The sequence below is a fragment of the Ruditapes philippinarum genome, unplaced genomic scaffold, assembly GCF_026571515.1.
Source record: "Ruditapes philippinarum isolate M1 unplaced genomic scaffold, ASM2657151v2 ctg866_1_1_1_1, whole genome shotgun sequence".
Classification (NCBI taxonomy): Eukaryota; Metazoa; Mollusca; class Bivalvia; order Venerida; family Veneridae; genus Ruditapes; species Ruditapes philippinarum.
The window spans coordinates 687,550-709,243 of NW_026855260.1; the positions used below are offsets into that span (position 1 = coordinate 687,550).

The 21,694-nt window shown below is 30.8% G+C and overlaps 1 protein-coding gene across 1 annotated transcript; it reads right to left on the reverse strand.

Annotated features, from left to right (window-relative positions):
• Positions 1 to 16,160: 16,160 nt before the first annotated feature.
• Positions 16,161 to 21,384, reverse strand: LOC132742674 (uncharacterized). Its single transcript, XM_060731138.1, has 4 exons — positions 20,694 to 21,384; positions 17,672 to 17,765; positions 16,772 to 16,858; positions 16,161 to 16,241 (listed from the first exon to the last, which is right to left on the reverse strand). Exons 1-3 carry the CDS (start codon positions 20,953 to 20,955, stop codon positions 16,774 to 16,776), a joined length of 441 nt encoding a protein of 146 aa, XP_060587121.1. The 5' UTR covers positions 20,956 to 21,384; the 3' UTR covers positions 16,161 to 16,241; positions 16,772 to 16,773.
• Positions 21,385 to 21,694: the final 310 nt, after the last annotated feature.

Genomic DNA, 21,694 nt, shown 5'->3' on the forward strand with positions numbered 1-21,694 from the left:
AAATGAGAAGTCTGTACTTTTTCAACGTGATTATCGTAAATGATCATATGCTTTATAGGAACAGGTTTTTAAAATAAAATCTGAAGTACATTTATTTAGAGAAACATTGTTGTTGTATTTTGACATTTCTTTTGATAACAATGTGTTAATCACTTGTGTGTCTCAAATATAAAACAAAATGATAATCGTGACTATTGTAAACAAATAATTTGAGTGGTAAATGTGCACGATAGGATCACACCCTACATGGATCAAAACGCTACAGTAATGCATATCATACTTAAGAAAACAGAATATCAAACATTTTACATGGACAACATTGATACTGTTGAATGATTTATAACTGTATCATATGTGAAGTTTTTTCCCTCTTTTTTGCCCGACAACGAATAGATTCAAGTTTCCTTACTGCTTGTGATCTTTTTGAATATTACAAGAGACATATACTTTTTAATATAAGAATATTCACATTAAACTGCCATTTGCTTTTTATATCTAATTCAGTAAAATAAGTCGACGTTAAGATGAAATCATTACTTATATTAAAGTACGCTTCATACTGCATACACGTGTTTTTTGTTTGTTTGTTTTGTTTTTTTTCAAATAAAATTTCTATTAAATAACAAGGCTTTCAACAAGAACATTAATTAAAATGTATCGATTCATTAAATCTTAAAATGTATTTATTGATATATCTAATCGATATTCAGTTCTGTCTTAGTTACATATTGAACATGTTGAAGGAAGATAACAATTATCAACAACAAGTGCTTTTACCCTTTTGTGCTGCTATAATACATTTTTCATATCATTTGTTTAAAACAGATATCAGTCTTTGAGTTTGTTTGACAGCGCAAATGCTGTAACGTTACATAATCATGTAAATTACTTGTTCAACTAAAAATACGTCCAATGATATCTTGAATTGAAGATGTCGAATCTAATGTTGGTGAGAAGACAAAGTAATATTTCTAAAGCACATTCTGTTTAACTGCCCCATACATGTAAACTTCTGTGTAATAGCAAATATACATTCAAAAGAAATGTATTTAAAAATGCTTGTTTAAGTTAAAGACTGCTAGTTTGTTTCCTATTTTGACATTTTTAAAACGAAATACGAGATGCTTTAGGAAAACAGGAAAATTAAGAAATAAATACCTTACATTATACAGAAAGAAACAGTGTTAAATGAACAAATGACATATAATTGCTGTGAAATATTTTACTTTTGTGATATTATCTAACGGTTAACCAGTCAGATATAGTTTACACCCGAGACACACGTGTATTCTCGAGAAATGCAAACTGTTTATAGTTTGTGTTTCATATGTATCACTCCTCTTCGTTTTATGACACAAGCTCAAGTCGTATGTCTTTCCCGTTTAACAAATGCTTCAGCCAAATTGTAACTAATATGCTTTACCAGACGTATACATTTTCTTCAAGTACCTTTTTGACAATTTTATATCAATACTGGAATCCAATTTCATCACACTAATCTGTTGTTACATATGAAAGCATACTTATATTCAACCAGTCAGTAAATACATCAGAAAGAAAACAAAACTGAAGTATCTCGCGCTATGCTATTTCCAAAAAAGAGAACCATTCTTCACGTTTAAGTATGTGTATTCTTACAGACAGCGTAAGCGATAAAGATATTGATCCGATACATTACAAATGTAAGTACGAATTGAGTATGAAACATAAAATTATGAAGTGCGGTTAAAGAACAGAACATAATATACCTTAATTTTAACAAGGTACATGAACATTCAAAATGTTGTGACATTGATTAATACAATACATTCACAATTCAATGTTTACATTGGTAAAAGGAATGTAACAACTTTAAATGAACAAAACAAATTGTATACTGACATGAATCAAAGTAACGCGATAGTGTATGGTACCTTATTATGTAAAGCATGATGTTCGGTGCTCTTCTGTAGTTATAAATGTAACCAAACTGTAACGTTGTTTCAACTTCCGTACGTGTTCAAATTCGGAAATAATTCAAACGTTATCTTAATGTTAAAAATCGCTATCGAGACCATTATATCAACAAAAATATAGGTCAGACATATATTGCCATTGCACAACAAGTATGCCAACTTTTAGAAGAGAATTATGACCATAATTCGATCTGTGTATATTCTCCTGCCAGATAACTGGCTGGCTGTTATTACACAGACTAGATACTATTGCACATACAATACACATATAATCGTATTTAAGACATACATGTATTCATAGAAAATTAAATCATATTCAGTGTAGTAGATTAATTAAATCGTTACGGTAGTTATTTCAGATATTTTTTCAGTGGTCACACAACAAATATAAAAGTATCATACGTTATTATAGATGACACAAATTGCGTCCACGGTAGCACTTCTTTATATTTGGTCAAAAAACCCCTTGATTGTACAGCGTCATGTTCGATAAAATTTGTATAAGACAGATAGGAGGAGGCTATATTATTTAAACATTCCTGCTTGACCCAGAATTTGATGATATGTAAACCTAATAAAAAATTGTCTGGTGAAATGAGATTCCCTCTATCAATATATCTAGTGCAAGGCGAATGTGACAAAAATATATCTTGTCCTGAACAAGCTCTGTCGGGTTTCTAAAACTGGTGAAGGATTCACTTAGCCACATTATGAACTAAATAACACTGCCGTAGTTACACAATGTCAAACAAAAGTATCGCACACAAACTAAAATCTGAATATATGTTAAAAGAAACCGGGAAACACTGATGACCATTACAAAAGTACACAATGCCTTAAATAAGTAATAAAACAAGATAATTAAACATTTAAATATTTGTTTTCTAAAGGTCTTGTAACTGTTTTCCTTTTCCGGTCTAGATGTCGATTCGAGGTAATAAAATATAGCTAAACTCATTTACCGAGATTCCAAGATAAATTTAATGTGACCTCTTCATTAATGTTCTGTCTTTTCATCTACAAAGAAATTAGATGGCATTAATAATGACAAAAAGTGGACTAATAAATTTTACACTGATTCAGTTTACGTCATGTATTTTGCTTATTTCGTGTTGAAACTAAAATAAAAGTGCTTACATTTAACAATAATGTACTGATTCCAAACATACATTATGTTAATTTCGTTTCTTTTTAAAGATTTACATAATTCCCATAATTGGTTTTATACATAAAGCAAACCTGTTCTTGTTTAATATATATGCTATATTGCTGCTCTTCTAGTACCTTTTCAATGAAACATATACGGAAAAATATATCACATCAAAACATAACAATAAAAGAGTTTTCTGTACGAATAAGAAGAACAATCACATGTGATATGATTGAAATTTGGCCATATTTATATTCAAATCTAAAGCTGACATCTAAGAACCGACCCGTAGATAGTGCATAGTTTAACTAAATTCAATAAACAGAAATTATTGAATGAGTGTAGGTTTTCTCTAACAAGTTAAATGATATGAGATTATGCAAATCTCTAGCAAATTATATCTATTGCATAACCAAATAGTTCTGTATGTTTTATATAGTGTAAAAAGCTGAAAAGAGTGAGCTTTATGTTTGTCAAACGCAAATAACTTTATGGTTTACATTGTTATTTCACTAGTACATTGTATTTTGAATAAATGAATTAAATACAACTCTGCGCCATGGTTTATGGTTTGTATTAGAAGTCAGTTGATTGCTTAACTTAAGTTTTCTGAAACATGACACAGACTTACTTAATGCATTCATATTTGAAGCAAGAATTCTAACATTTGCTCAATATTATAACTATAAACAGCGATTTCGCACATACAAACAATCATCCATTTTAAGTTATAGTCCATGAGAAGATCTATTTAATGGACCGTATAACGCAGTATTAGGTTTATGTTTTAGATAACTTTTAGCTCATTATTACATTTGTGCTATCTTTTGTATCTCCTTTTTGGAAATAGTAAGTGATATATTTTCTTGGCATACAAATAAGTTGTCAATGCATCGCACACAGTTCTATATCGAAATATATAATGAAGCATCGTTGTTTTCTGATTTATCATAGATGACAGTTAGATTAGTTCTACAATAATCTATATTAGTTTTGGCGAGACGTTTTGGCATGCATACTATATACATGTATATAGGACTATAATATGATGCAATCTGAGGATTTCACCTACAAGTTATACATTTTCTAAAAAAAACACACACACAAAAATGCTGTCACTTATATTTGACCATAATTAGGTAAATTTTGTGTAGTCGTTTTTTTCACAATATAATAAAGAAATAATCACAGACTGACATAATTTCAAATTCAATTTTGTTCAAAATTCATTTTATTGGCAAGCACGGTCTGGCAAAAGTGGCATGTAAAAATAATTGTATATACATATAGATTAAAATATTTGTTTAAAATGTAATAGGAGAAAATATTTTTAGTTTGCTTATTTGGTATTCTGCCTAATAAATATTTTTTTTAAGGTTACCTTTTAAACAAAGTATTATTTTTTGTCATATTAGAGTGGTTGCTTAGGGTACATGTACTTATAATAGTTTTACTATTATTGGCTTATCCTGATATGTATCAGGACCTGTATCTGCATTTACATGTATATTCGAAATATGGTGAGTGATGTTTTTCTCTTGGCCTACATACATGTATGATGTTTCCAATGTCTGATATCAAGACAAATAGCAATATATATATAAAACAATATCGTTTTCTCTTTTCTCATAGCTGACATATAGATTATTTATCTGCAATACACCTTGAAATTTACACAGTAAATATTGGACTATATGGTGTCAACTAAAGCTATTTATTATTTCGTGAAAAAACAACAAAACAAAAGATATCCAATCTTGTTATAAATATTAAATTATATTTATTCAGATCTTTTGGCAAAGCAAAAATTATTTTGTAACATAATGTATTGTATTTTGATTATGGTAATACAAGCCAGATTTATATCAAAGGAGATAAACGACCGGGACAAGATATGGGCTGAAACTGACACCAATTTGGTCAAGGCCCTATTAGTACATATTGAAGAATCATGTTTGAAGACAAATGAGTCTTCCTTTACTTCAAGCATTTTGGTGTCACGGTATTGACACTTTGTAAAGCTGCATTCTAACTTTTTAGACAATAGGAATATTTTAAGACAATGACAGAACAATGCAGAACTGCGATAAGACATACAAGTATAAAACACACAATCTGCAGCTGTTTTTTAATAGAAAACTTAAGGGAAACACATCTGTCCTTAACTATCAGTAATACATTTTTGACTATGGATTATGTTTGAGGATCCGATGAAGTTGTTTGTCAATTATGACAAGAACATAGTCAATCATAAAACGGATAGTTTGTCAAATGCCACGGGCTGTCTGCAGTATCTTTCACAAGAGTTTATGAATCGATTAATTAAACAGATCGGTAATACTTTACTCTTGATATTACGATTTGTCTATATCAACCTGACTGCATAACAATGTAAATACATTCATATACTAAGTAATCTAAATTCTTCTACTGTAACAGATACTCATTTTATATAAGTTAATACTATACGTAAAGGTTATATAATCCTTTGTGTATATTTAAGCCAGACTCATGCATAAGCCAATCATAGCCTACTGGTGTTTTCATGATGTTTTAATTTGCATGCAAATTTCTGAAAATGTCCCATGCATTGAATTCAAACTTATTCCACAACGATTTTTTTTTAATTTTAAAAATTATGTTCTGATCTATTTAAGAAAATATAATGAAAAATATAAAAAAAAACAATATCCACAAGGACCTGGCACACTTTACTTTCTGAATTAAATATGTATACCATTTAATTAAAAAGGAAATTCCTAAAAGTTACATAAACAGATTGCATTTCTTCATAGTCTTATTTGATGAAAATGCAACACTTTTTGGTAGTAAATCGAGCCAAATGATTCAAGTTATCCTTTATTAAGATTAATAAGACATCGAATAAAATAAACCATTGTAATACTTCAAACGATGAAAATATGGTAACAAGCTAATTTCCTAACCTTAATCCGGAATAATTCAATCTACAATAGAATTTGAATGTATTAAAAAAAGTTCTTCTTTACGATTCAGATCGGAACTTTAAGATGAAACTATATTCTAGGCGGACACTTTATTTGCAGTTGTTTGAACATTTGTGTCATGATTCGAAAACTAACCGTAACAGTGTATTGCATGAAAGCTCTGATTTGCATTTATTTACTATGCAAATATTAAGATAATATTGAATTGACTTTTAATTATATATTATTCACAATGCACCTTTTAAATATAATTCTGAAAACGATGAAAATAATTTGAACCGGTTGCATATCAAGATATTTAGATTTAATGAAAGAATTATGCCATTTGGCAACACAATGTCTTGCAAATGGCTTTTCAGTTAATAATAAATCTTTTTAATGTACCTTATCAGCGCAATCTTAACCTTGTTCCTAATAGTTTCCAATTGTAGTCTAATTGCACTTAAATGAAGAATTTGAAAGACCAATTTGATGTAGGACGTACGTCTGCTATATCAGTATATCGTTTAATGTTTTTTGTATAGGATTCATTGCAGTGAACTGCAAACTATGAAATGGTATCGTTCTGCAAAACGCTTTATATATGTTTTAATAATATAGAACATAAATTCAATGTAAACCTACAAATTATGCTTTATCTATCTTACATATAGTCTTCTGTACCAATATTTTAACCGTTGTTCTAAGGCACTGCAATAATTTATTATATCTTTGATGCTGCTAAAATTGTTTTGGACATTTATCAATCATTTTTTAAGCAAATAAATTTAAACTTGAAATTTTATCTTATATCTTACTATACAGTTTTTTTCGCACATGCACAATTTTATATGCAGACTTGTTCTTTGTTACGCATGCCTTTCGGGTTGAAACAAACTTCATAATGCTTTTCATAATAATGATTTATCCCTATAATGGTTAGAAAACTGTGAATCTACTCTATTTAAACTTGTTTAAGCCAGCCATGGTATCTGTCACAATCAAACGTGAATTCCTGTCTCTTTTTTCTATAATGGTATGTGGTCTCTTCGTAAATACGAAGACATGACCAAATTAGCATATTTTCAATTAAGGTCAGAGAACACCAGTTACAGTATGACAGAATATCTTAAAGAACTGCTAAATTATCAAATGAATGAGTCATTATTGTTTGTATTTAAATATACGTTAATACTTTTAAAATTCATGTATATTATTTGATTACTTAACATTCATTGCCTGCATGCATGCAAGTTAAACATGTGTCTATTTACAGTGACAGATTCCAATATCAAATGTAGACAATTACGTTGAATTGTCTGACTCGTAGATTTGATCACTTAAATAGTGAACATTATCACCGTTCCCAAGATTGTAAAGTTAAATCACCATAAACATGTATATTTAACGAATTCGGAGGTGTTAAGTAAAAACTTATGTTTTCTTTGTCATCATGATTATTGTTCTTTGTCTGATTCCGAGAGTAGGCATTGTATTCATATATATAACAGTTATGTATAGCAATTTTCTGACCAACCATATAACAAATATATTTATTGGTTTGCTAGATGATGTCGAGGAAAAGGAAACTATGGCCTTAAATATTACAACTTTGTACTAAATCTGGCATTTACATAAAAATAAATGATCTGTAAGTGAATATTCATATATTTATTGCACCAGTTAAGTGTAAAGACAAAAGCATCTTAATTTTTATTACCATCTCGAAGGTATTATTTTCAGTATGTGACATATAATTGGGTCATTACCTTGTTTTGAGCGTATTTGTTACAAGCTTTAAAATACTTTATATGAAAGAGGTTGCATATCTAGTATATATCGCGTTCAAAACGAAATTAAGATAATTAATTATATTAATGTTCATACTTAATCACGAATCAAGAACTCTAGTTATTAACATGTTCTTTCACAAAATAGTCTATTAGAACAGTGTAATGATTCCTCTGTACAGTTTTATCAATATTCAAATAAACATTATGTACTTTGTAAACAAATCCACTTTAACCCATTAAAGTAATGACCAACAAGAAATAACATTATCAGATCAAGTCCCCTATGACGACCGACAAAATTTATATATGCATAAAAGTAGAAACGTTGAGTCTGTTGATTTGTAGACAATATTCAGATAGTTTGGTGGAAAACTATATCATCTTAAACGTAAGCTATTTTATGATTTTATGAATAAGTAAAATATTGACAATAACTACAATTATGTTCCATTTTGGCGATTCACAATCTCATATAAAGACCAGACAACGCAAACATTATTGTCTATGTTTGATATGGGAAGCTGCCATTGTTGATAGACAGGCAATGGATTGTTATGCATGCAGTGAATACTAATTTTGGAACAAACACAACAGACACGAGTTCTCAGTAGTGTTAATGTACTGATAAGATTCAGTACATAAGATATCAGAGAGAAAAATGAATACAATGTTGAACATATAATATCAGACAAATAATATCAGACACAAGTTCAATGATAACAGTTTTATATGTTTTACAAATAAGTAAATGCCAAAGCAAAGTACACAGAAGGACCAAAACCGTGTACAACATAGACACAAATCATGCATGCATGACGAATCGATTTATTTACTCGTTCTTAACGAAAACGAACACCTGTGTAATAACATTAAGATTAAAACTTATGTCATGACTAAATCAATTTATTCAGCCCAAAAATAGATTTGATGTCTCATTTTATTTGATTTCCGCTGTGAATTCTGAAGTTACGCACATTAAACACGATCCATAGTTTACGCTGTATCACTTGTAAATTATATATCCTCCTTGAGATTATGTCAGTTCACGATTATTTCACTATGACCTTGAAATAAATCAAACATTCTTTCAAACTGTCAATTTTAGGAATAATGCCAGGATCGCCCTTGGAATATGAAATTCTTATGAATTTTATTTTACTATACAATAACATCGACCAAGTAAAATGTAGTTATGAATTAATCTATCATATTTTATCATATTTAGTAACGATGTATATGAAAATTGTCATCTGGAATTACATTATCATGTTGATTTATAATTATCATTTAATTTAAATCGACACTGACAATGACAAAACTGTTATTCGCCAATGCAAAAATATACATACATGTACACATTTTTTGTTATGATTTTTCTTTTGACAATGACACTAATTCTATTTAAAATGTATCCACCATTTATATTTAAAATTTTATTAAATTTTAAAATCAGTTTTTAAAATGACATACACTTAGAGATGATTATTGGATGCCTTTATACTGTATTTCATCCGCAAGAATCTTAAACATTTCTTTAACTAAAATAGTGAATATATTACGAATAATTTATAATTTAATCTACTATTTATGTTCGAATAAATTCGATTTTATAACACTCTACATTCAACATGATAAAGATAACTGAAAAAGGTAAGAATTTTTTCTAAAGTAACACAAATCTGTTATGTATCTGACTAAGACGATTTAGTTGTAATAAAAGTCATAAAATTAAGTACGATATTCTATAATAAAGATTACTAAGTTATCTTCACAATTTCATGAAATATTATAGACTGAAAGCTTAAACTTTTACTAAATGATAATAATTGCGATAGCAAAACCTATAAATCACAAAAAAGCATACTACTAATTCATATCGGGCTTATTTCCTTACATTAATCCGTAATTGAAAAAAATAAAAGCTATTAAGTTTAAAGAAATTTATTCCAACCTTGAAAGTAGCTGTGTGCATAGAATTACTTTAAAAAATCAAAACATTTCAATTAGAATGTATAAAAGTTGTGCCAAAGCATTTCTATAGGATTCAGATGGTAATTTGCCGCTTTATATGATAATTGAAACAATAAATTTTATTCTAGGTGTCACGCTAATTGAAGTTGTTTGAACATTGTGTTATGATTCGGAAACATAAAGGAAATTGCATAGAAAGCTTTGATTTGCATTGATTTACATTGCTAATATTTGGACAATATTGGAATAAGTTTTAAATTATTAATAATTCAAGATGAACTTGAAATTTATCTCTGAAAAGGATTATAATTTCCGTTAAAATTTAAATTTGTTGAATATATGAATTATGCTATTTGCAATCAAACGTGTCGTGACAATATTATTTCAATTGGTAATTGTTCTTTTTAATGACTCATTAAGTTCGACTTTTTAAGAATTATATTGGAACTATGTAACTCATCCCTGCATGTCGTAACAATTATTTGTTTTTATGCAACGTCATATACTTTTGAAAGCATGTTATTATTGTCCTGTGAAAACAGCTCAAGCATGAAATTAGATTTATAAACGTTTCTCTGACAGGTTAAGTTGACTTGATAATAGCCTTTATGACCTTTTTGGGTTAATGTATTTACATGTTGGCCAATAACATAAATTTCAAGAAACATGCAACTCTGTGTGTTATTATTGGTCAGGAACAGTAACTTGATTTTTTCTCGATCAACAACAAAAAGTTCTATTCTGATGAGTTAAAGTACAAGGTATTTTTTTATAGGATTTGACTTAACTGTAGCTCTTTATGAATTTAGAAAATTCTTTTGCAAGATCAATGTTTATCATTTATGCACTTGAAAGTTAACATGCAAATCATAATCTAAATAAGTGTCGATATTGCTTGATTTCAACCTTTTTTGTGAGCTGAACAAATGTCAGGTTTAGATAAACATTAGCGTCTAAAATAAAGCTATGAATTTGTTGAAAATGTTTATATGAAACTACGTTCAAATATGTTGGGTCCTATTCTAAGTCACTGTAATAAAAGATATATTATGATTAATACAATATAATTTCCGATTAAATTATAGCCTTTTAAACATTTAAAAAATAAAACTATGTCAATGATTTTTGTCGAACAAGAAGCTATTTGGTCAGAATATCTGGTTAAAACGTCTATTTATTTGGAAAAGGTAAAACGGAAGGAAAGAGTGAGTTTAATTATTATAATAATAATAATAATATGTGGAAGGTCATATTTTATTTTTTGGAGAAAATACGTGTGTAATATCAATTATATAAGTTTCATAAAAAAACAAATTAAAATACTTTCTTAATACATTATGCATATTTAGTTCGGCAAAAGTTAAAAAACAAAGTTTCAAACGGAGAATAAAATAAATAGGTATTAACTGACATGGAAAGAGTAGACAGGGGAATAATATCCTTTCTGTCAATAATATCGTTTAAGTCCTTTGTATTAAATAGATACGTCTGTCGAAAATAAAAATGACTGACATAATTTTTACGTTTATTGCGGGTAAACGATGCGGTACGTTTTTCGTGTAAATTGTATTACCCAATTTAACAAATTTTAGTAGATCTTGTAACAACGCATATTCTTTTCAAAGAACTTCTGAAATGTTAGTTGATCAAATTCCATCAAATTTAAATGTATTATTAACAATACGAGTTAGTACGTTAACACTTCTAAATCCCTATCTATTATTTGATTATTTTGTATGCATGCTAACTATTTGAATGTTTGTCTGTCAACAGTGACAGTTGACAAAATCAAATGCGGACAATCATGTTGAATTATCGGACCTCTAGATTGGATAATAGTAAACATCATCAATGTTCCTTAATGTCTTATATTTATAAATATGCATTGCATGTGCTTTTCGCAAGAAATTTGTTTCGTTCTTGTCTAGAATACACGAAATAACTTCTTCACATGTGACATGTTGAAAATTCGCTTAATATTAAGTAAGTCTGGTGGCATTTTATTATCACGTCACGATATATAAACAAACATACAGTCACTTTGCTTGGTAATTTGATATCTGCCTACATGAGAAAATATATACGTTCATTTTCTGACATCAGATTTAATTATACAGAGCAGTATGATGTCATACATATTAGACAAGTACACATTAATTGTGCTATATGTATACAACCATGATTATGCAAAACTATTAAAATAAAAGAAATTAAAACAATAATTTATATATGTTTGAAATCAGCACGTTCTTAATAAAAGTAAGCAGGTGCTTTCTTATTTCGATACAGAATATGCAAAATACACGTGGAGATAGTTTGACGTAAATTGAATCGGTGCAAAGATTATTAATCGATATGTGTCACCAGTTTAAGGATGTAGGAGCGTTTATATTAATTTTGTAAAATGTTTTGATTGTCTTAGTATTTCTCATGCTGAGAGACTATTTCATATCATTGAAAAATATGCAAAGAAAAATATGGGTCACCGTGATATTTTTTTAGATATGCCATGTTTTGTCAAACTACCGTAATGGCAAGGCTTGAAAGATTGTTCAGTCCTTCATATTAGGGTATATTTATATATTTTTGACTGATTCAACTAAAATACCACAACTGGAACTGGTACGGATTTATTTCACAGCTTTATACAATAGTTTACACTATTAAACAGATTATAGATCATAAAACTGGTAGAATGTTTGAAAAATTCATCAACAAAATTAAATAATCTGTATCTGCTATAACTATTAAAAACACTGTTTTCCGTATATGGGTAGTATTTAAAAAATCTCATTTTTTTCTTAAAAAACTATTTTTATATGCGTGTTCTTAAAGTATGATGTGGACAATGACTTTACTAAAAGTTTTGAATAATCAAATTGATATGTCACCGTGGAAATTTTTTCATTATGCAGACTAAAAGAGTAGTACTTTTATTTACAAAATTTACTTATTTAAAGGTGAGACAATTTAACTTTACCATCAAAATAAGAGTTTTACTTAACATTTGGATTATATCAGTTAAAATTGTTGTTACATTTAAATATTACAACCATAACAACAGTCAAATATATGTTTCAATTTTAATTTTTGCTTCTTACTGACATAATTAAAGTATACCCCACCCACTTTTTAGCATTAAAATCACTTTCACAAAAAAATAATCAAGACTGCTAATAGGCAGCATATTTCTCTTTTAATTGTGGCATGGAGAAATGATGCATATTGTAAGGCTATTTGTCCGTCTGTCAGTCTTTTTGTCTCCCTTATTGTCACACCTACCGTAAATATCTCAATAGCTAAAAAGGCCTAAAAATTTGCAACTTAGCAAAAAAGTAGCTTTGATGTAGGGAGAAAGATTTTTATGCATTTAAACTATCTGTTCTTCAACTTAGCAGAAAGATGGCTATATGTATGGCAGAAAAAAACTTATTGCACTTATAGGTATGTCTATTTGCACATCAGTCTGTTTTTTGTCTTTAAGTCATACCTAAATATATTGATGGTACTGAGGCCTAAAAATACAAAACGTAGCAGAAAAATAACCCTCGAGCTAGATATTCCAGTCTGTACCGACAGTCTGTGTAAGATCCTTATAATATGCGCCCTTAACAAAGTGGAAAAAACTTTAAATAGAATATAATGATCACAGTGTTTTGACAGAATTCACTAAATGTCACATTAGACACTGACAACAAAAAATGCCCAATATCCTTCAGGAAATAAATAGTATAATCCTTGTAAGTAGATTTTGTAAATGTTCAAGAATTTCATTTACTATAAATGAGATGGATATAGTCAGCAACATCTGTAATTATTCTTTCAGATTTTGTTACTCGAACTTTACCATAAGACACCTCTGACAATAGCCTTCTCAAACCATCAGTTCCGTTACGTTTATATACAATACATAAATGGCAAAACTTGAGACCACTTCCAGCAATCAACCTTGCAATACCCTTGCTGATAATTTTCTTATCAAGTATTGATTGTAAAGACGCGATGTTTCTGGAGATATTGCAGGCATATTCATATGATTGAACTGCTTTTTCTAAACTAAATGACAGTTCTGTTTTAACATTTTCATCTGAATGCACAGAATTTACCAAAGTCTGCAACGCAATAACATCTTCTTGTGCATTGTGAGCAGTATATGAATTCCCAAGTAAATTCCGCACTAATGCCCTCTGCTTGTAAGAGATCAGGATATGTTTTTTTGAAAAATTTTAACCTGTCCATAAAACCTTGTACACACTTCTGAAGGTAATGGTATTTATTGCAGTTGTACACAGCATGCAGGAGAACTTTGCAGTCAAAGGATTTGATGTTATGTCCTACTAATATTACTGGTAAACTGGAACACTTCTGCAAGAAATCAAAGAACCTGCCTAGAGCTTCATTTATACACATGTAATCAATTGGTTTGCCTTTGTAGAACATGGACTGGCCAGCTATGGACAAACCAGTCACTTCTTTTGCCTTTTGTGACATTTTCCTTTGTGGCATTACATATGTAGAAAATGTACTGGAATCATGTACAGCTGCTATCTGAGTAGTATGTGATGTTCGTTCTGAAATAGACAAAGAAAGTGATAAAAGATAAGAAATACAAATTAACAAGGGCAACATTGTCACAATATACCCCCGTCACAAAAGCTTTTCAATATAAATGAAAGACAACACAATCATGTTTAAGATTGGCTGTGTGCCAAGCTCTAAGCTCATAGATAATTTCAAACTATAAAGAATTATGTTATATTTATTAAGCTGCATACTGTCACAAACTATCAAACAATGTGTAAATTTGTTTACCTATTCTGAATAAAATAATACAAGAGCCCAGTTTGAGCCGGGTGATGCTCCCCGAATAGGTTTTGGACACAGGAAAGTACACCTCTTGTAGTTTCAGAGTTATGTCCCTGGAAAAAGTTCAAAGTGCAATAATTCCAAAAATAAGGCAAGGCAGAGTTACTGTTCTTAGCACTGCACTTCTAATCAATGTGATCTATCAACCTACAAAGTTTCTTGATGATATCTCTTATGATTTCCGAGTTATGTCCCCGGAAACTTTAAAAAGTAATAATAAACAAAGGGCAATAACTCCAGAATTAGTCAAGGCAGAATTATGATTCTTGTGCACTGCACATCTACCCATTGAGATATATTTACCTACAATGTTTCATGTTGATATCTCTTATAGTTTTACAGCTATGTCCTGGACATGATTTTTCTAAAAGAGGAGAAAATTAAAAAATGAGGCTTAACAGAGTTATGGTTCTTTTGCACTGCACCTCTACTCAATGAGATCTACATGTATCTACCTACAATGTTTCATCTTGATATCTTTTTTTTTTTGATTGCGTTTATTTAAGATCGCCGCCGGAAAGCCCATATGGGCGACCGTACACTCAAGTCGGGTCATCCTAAAGCGTCCCGCCGAGATTTTTCGTCGACTTTTTCCAGCTTTATTGGTGGAGGAAGACCCCAGGTGCCCCTCCGGGCATTATTTCAGGCACGAGCAGGCACCTGGGTAGAACCACCGACCTTCCGTAAGCCAGCTGGATGGCTTCCTCACATGAAAGATTTCGACCCGAGTGAGGATCGAACCTACAGTGGTGAGGGACCTGTGATCTCAAGTCAGCGACTTTTTTGATATCTCTTATAGTTTTAGAGTTATGAGTTATGTTCCGGACAAAGTTCAAAGTGTTAAAATTAACAAAGGGCAATAACTCCAAAATTAGGACAAAAAGAGTAATTGTTCTTATGCACTGCACATCTACTCATTGAGATCTATTCACCTACAAAGTTTCATGTTGATAACTCTTATAGTTTTAGAGTTATGCCCCGCCCCCCCCCCCCCCGACAAGATTTTTTCTATAAGGGGAGATAATTAAAAAATATGGCAAAATAGAGTTATGGTTCTTTGACACTGCACTCCCCCTCAGTGCCCTTTACCACTGTATGAAGTTTCAACAAATTATCTCCAAGGGTTATCAAGTTAAGCTCCGGACAAGACAACGGACTGCCAGATGGACAGACAGACGGACAGACAGACAAGGCGCTGACTATATGCTCCCTCGAAATTTTTCGGGGAGCATAATAATGCTTGCGACAGGCTTGCATAATGTAATTTTATTCAACAATAAATTCAGTATTGAAATTATACTCATTCAATTATGCTTTATATAACAAGAAATTGTTAGGCCTACACCCTTGTCAACAGTCAAAACAGTCAACCTTAAAAGACAAATCAACAAAGTGCTACAATTCAAAACTTCTGGTACTCAGACTGTTGACTTTTTTCATATCACAAGTAATTTTGTTATATTGTATTTTGGAATGCCTACCTGAAAAACTACCATATGCCTTCCCACTCCCTCTTTTCTGCCACCCAGCATCCACACTGACTTCAATTTCATTTTTCTGTCTACATCGAAAAAAACGTAAAATCATAGCAATACTTGAAATTGATAGCTTATGTAAAACATGTTTCATAACATATAAAATCAGTGAATTCTGAAATGTAAGAAGAACAAAAGGTTTAACTTAAAATCATAGTTATGTGAGCTGCAACCTATTACTTTATTGTTTAGAAACTATACAAGAGCCATAACCATACATGGACAATGCTTATTATAATAAAAAAATGTTTTAGAGAAATCAAATTCATAAATAAATGACATAGCTGAAATTCAGTAATTTAACCTTTAATGTCAAGGTCATTTATATGTCAGTAAAGTACAGTTAAATAAACATCAAGGTTTTTTCCTGAATGATGCTGTTTCTGAATATGAAGTCAATACATTCACAAATAACAAAATTATAGCCAGTTACAGCAAGAATAAGATAATTTAAAATAATTTGACCAGTCAAGGGTAATGAATGTCTGGTTACAGTCAACTTATAGGCATTGGAGAAATTAACAGGAAGTTAACTGTGTAACAATTAATTTCTTACTCTCAATTCAAGTTAACTTCCTGTTGCAAATTCTTCTCAGTTCTGGCTTTGGCAACATCCTCTAATGCCTGTCCAGCTTCATTCTGTCTGAAAATAAAAATGTTTTTATGTTAAAGGAACTATGTTGAAAAGAATAATTTGTTTATTTTCATAATTTGAATAAAGGACATAATAACATTAACTACCAATGTTATAAGTGATATATGTGCAGCTAAAATGATTCATTTCAACACTATACTACTATTAAACCTGTGTAGCAGGATGGAAACAAAGGATGCTCCCCAAATTAAACACACAGAGATTAGTAAACTGTACAAAATTATTACTCTTCATTGTGATTAATATTTGCATGTATACTTGTTTACTTATACATGTTGTATACATGTACTATAATATGGTGGTTAAGTTTCTGTAAGTGGTTGCCTGTAATAGTCTGGGCAAAATTTACAGTTAGAAATGTATAAAACTGGACTGGACAAAAATTACAGCTAAAAAATGTATAAACTTGCATATCTTTTTAAAAAAATTCAGTGGATCAGATCATGATACAGTCATATTAATATGAACAGTTCCTCTTGGTAGAGTTATGTTTCCTATAAATATCCAATGAGTTCCACTGGAACTGTTCCAGTCATTGGTTGCTTCCTGAGAAGTAGCCATAAAAAACAATCTTAAATCTAAAAAGGCTTGAATGGGCATATATTTGTGTAAAAGATTCTACTATGCCCAGCTCTCTTTGGTCCTAAGGAAATCTTCCTATGACTTTTTTATAATATCAAAACAAGCAGATACTCTGAAAAAAATTCAGATGTTATTGGTAGCATAAAAGCAATGTAAGTATTTAACATCCACATAAGTCAACAAAAACTAAGTTACATTTCATACAGTACATGTACCTACCTCCTAACAAGCAAGGAATGGTTGACAGGTGGAATGTTTAATGCAGATAAAATAATGTTTATCTGTCTAACACCAACTCCAGAATGTGCCATAGCTGAAAAAATGAAAAATAAAAATTGTATAATGTACTAAATTAAACAACTGAAATAACACTAAGCAATTAATAATTGGGTATTTTAAACTAAATGGTACTTTGAATAATAATGACAGCTTTGCTTTTTTTTATTCTATAACAAGGCCTGTGCGACAAGGTTTGCATAAGGTTAATACATATTTATTATTATCTTGATTAATTAAATACTAATAATAGCCCATTTTCAAACATGGCAAATGTGCACTAACCATTGATTAATGCCACAGTCCTATGATAAATTTGGAGTGTATGGGCTACATCATCATGATACCTGAATATTGTCTTAAAGACGCCATGTGATATAAACATGTGTATGCAAAAATCATTCTGGTGGGGGAAAAAAAAACACAACAACTATGCTGTTGACTAGACTGTACATGTAGCACTGGCTTCATTTAGGCAGGCTATTTTCACAGGTTAGGGAAGCTGGCCTTCCATTTATTTTGGGGTAAAAAAAAAGTATATAATGGTATTTTTAAAAGGAGAACAAAAAACTTTTTATTTATTACAAAGAAATAACATTGTTTATTTTATTTTTATTTAAATAAGGCCAAAAAAATAGAGTTCGTTATTACACTCCCAGGCATTAGGTGAATTCCCCAGAGCTAGAGTCACAGTACCTGTGCTCGACCAGCCTGATGCTTGACCAATACTTCTATTTGTGTACGCTTTATGCATTTAAGTGGAAAACCCTGGGAGTTTGTGTGTGCTTTTTGTACCTGACCTGTAACCTTTACACCATGTACAAGTACCCCAAGTTTGGTAGAAGATTGGCCATTTTGCAGACAATATTAAATAGTACAAAAATACATTTCTAGCACTAGCAGTAACACTGAAATAATGATAATTTAGGACAAATGTGGACAATACATTGTTAAATTGCCTTTACTCTTATGATTCCAATTGATTTCCATAGGAAAGGTGCCCAAAATTCATCAAAACCCTGCTTTCCATAAAAGACAGGGGCTATGAACTGATGAACATGTAAACAAATATGGCAGCTGTACGGAAACAAATCGGGAAGACGCCACAAGAAGCGTAGACCATTTGAGCCGAAACCAACATAATGCGTTTGTGACCAGCATGGATCAAGACCAGCCTGCGCATCCACACAGACTGATCAGGATCCATGCGTTTGGCTTACCAACTCTATTACAAGTAGAGAAACTGATAGCGAACAACATGGATCCTGATCAGACTGCACAGATGCACAGGCTGGTCTGGATCCATGCTGGTCGCAAGCCCGTTATGTTTGTTTTGTCGTGTCACGGCTCATTTGTATATTACACACTTAACTATGTTTGCAGAGTGACTTTAGTAAGAAAAATATGAAAATAAGTAATCTCAAACAACCCAGTATATGTTAATTCCAAAACTCTTATAAACACTTTATTTGTCAATGTAAAGCATTTCCTTCATATCATATTTGCTCTCATATTTACATCTACATGTATAGACGGAAACAAGACAACTCACCCCCAGACGATTCACCCCCAAAAAACCAAGACAACTCAACCCTCAAGACAGTTAACCCCCAAAAATAGATAAGACAATGCGCCCCTCATGTTTATTGTTACAAAAATCAAAAAGTCATTTCTTTTGGAGGAAATAAAGATATTTATTTTTATTTAATAGACTTGATATTTTTATTGTTTATATAATGCAAACATGTACAACTGTCTGCAGGAATAATTTAATTATCCATTATCTTAAAGTGCTGAAAAACATATTGTTTATTCTACATCCACTCTTTCAACACCTTGCTTTATAATCAATTAAGGATGAAATAAAAAAGTGTTAAGGGATAAAGGGCTATTAAAAGTATACAAACATCCACTCGAAATGTCATATTTCACAAGAAAGCATGTCTTGAATGGCTTTCTCAAAAAAATTTAATTGGTCGCGCGTGCACAAAATTATATTGTAGATAATGTGTCATAAGCATCCAATGAGTTGTTAGAATGAAAGAGATTAAAGAGCAAATGATTATCACATGTTAATATCTTTGATATGTCATCTTATATTAATATAGTTGTTTGATAGCACTTAAACAAATGAGCCGCGTCATGACAAAACCAACATAATGGGTTTGCGACCAGCATGGATCCAGACCAGCCTGCGCATCCGCGCAGTCTGATCAGGATCCATGCTGTTCGCTTACCAACTCTATTACATGTAAAGAAGCTGATCCATGCTGGTCGCAAACCCATTATGTTGGTTTTGTCGTGACACGGCTCAAATTAAAACAAATTTATGGTGAATTTGTAATTTTTACAGTTTTTATGTAAAATAATATGTAAAAATATTAACACATAGTAACAAATATTATTTTGAAGTAATAAATTATAATAATTAATTTAAATATGACTAAATATTTTATGAATTTTAATTATGTAAAGAAACACAAGAAATTTGTTTATTGCATATTCTAATTTTAAGATAACTTTCATCAAAATTTAAATTAAAGAAATGGGGAGTGAATTGTCTGTGTCATTTTTCCAATAATGTGGGTCGAAATGTCTGGTAGGTGAATTGTCTTTGATACCTGGTTTTCTACCCTATATACAACTCTGTGGTAAATTGTATCCTGGCATGTGTAATTTAAGCTTCAGCTTATTGTTAGTTTGAAAGGGCCAGCTTTGTCACAAAAATATTAAAATAAGTTTCCCAGCAAACTTTTTGTTCTGAAAGAGATTTTATGCGATTTTGTGAAAAACTGATTGAGCACTGGTACGTTGACTCTATGTACAGAAATGACCGGAAAACGGCTTTAAGCTAGGAATTTTGAATGAATATTAAAATAACCATTGCAAACCAGTTCTATGAAGTAAAGGGTTAAGTGATAAAATACAGTTATTTTGAAATATAATTTTCAAAAACACAACTTACCAATTGCAAGCTTTGTGTTCATGTCGTAGACTTTCCCATGCTTACGACCAGTGTGCACACGTTTGACTTTGCCGCACTTCTGACAAGCGATGTCAAGTACACTGGCAAGCCCAAAGTTCTTACTGTTTACTGTGTTTTCCAGATATAAAGGGCTGGCACAGGCAAAACATGACTTTAAACCTTCAGATAATGTGTCAAATTCCACAATTCTCCTTCCAGTTTTCCAAGCTTCGTCTGTTGTAAAACACATGTATTCTACCATGTCCACATCTATCAACTTTTCCTGAACCCTAAAGTCCGATGGCTATGTATAATTGTGATCATAAGATCTTCTTTCGACTATCGGCACATGTTCTAAACATGGTGTTACCTGCTTAAGATTACGTTTATGAAATCTTCCGCATTTCTTTCGAGAGGTATTTCGTACTTCGTCTAAAGTAGCCAGAAACAAGGAAGGCAATGTAGACAGGCGCATGTTTGGGTATTATCATTTTAAAATAAAGCGCCACGGTGATGCATGTACCGTATATCGTTATTTGTTGTCGTAAAAAAAATCAATTGATAGGAACATTTATCTCTTCAAATTTAAATGGGTATCACAAAGGAATAATTAAAACATACTTGCCTGTCTAATATTATCGGTAGAATATCTTACAAATTAAAAAAAATGGTTTACGACATTGTTACTGAACTACCGTAATTTGTAAACGCTCCTACATCCTTAAGTCATTTCATTTGTTTTAGACGGACACACTAAAAGTTAATAAATTGGTCGCATTAAATTAATATTGGAATCTCGGTTAATGAGTTTAGCTAAATTTAATTGTCACGAATTGACGTTTAGACCAAAAAAGGAAAACATTAAAAACCTTTTGAAAACAAGCATTCAATTTGGTTTAATTGTCTTGTTATATTGCTATGTGTACTTTTATAATGGCCATCAGTGTTTCTCGGTTTCTTTTTATATGTGTTTTTAGATAGTTATTCGATCTTTTGTAACT

Excerpts from the sequence above, each read along its gene's own strand:
- LOC132742674 (XM_060731138.1), bottom strand. The coding sequence starts at position 20,955 with ATGGTAGAATACATGTGTTTTACAACAGACGAAGCTTGGAAAACTGGA. Across the intron at positions 17,766-20,693 it reads GAACACAAAGCTTGCAATTG|CTATGGCACATTCTGGAGTT; the intron begins GTAAGTTGTGTT and ends TCATTTTTTCAG. Across the intron at positions 16,859-17,671 it reads CATTCCTTGCTTGTTAGGAG|ACAGAATGAAGCTGGACAGG; the intron begins GTAGGTACATGT and ends TTTTATTTTCAG.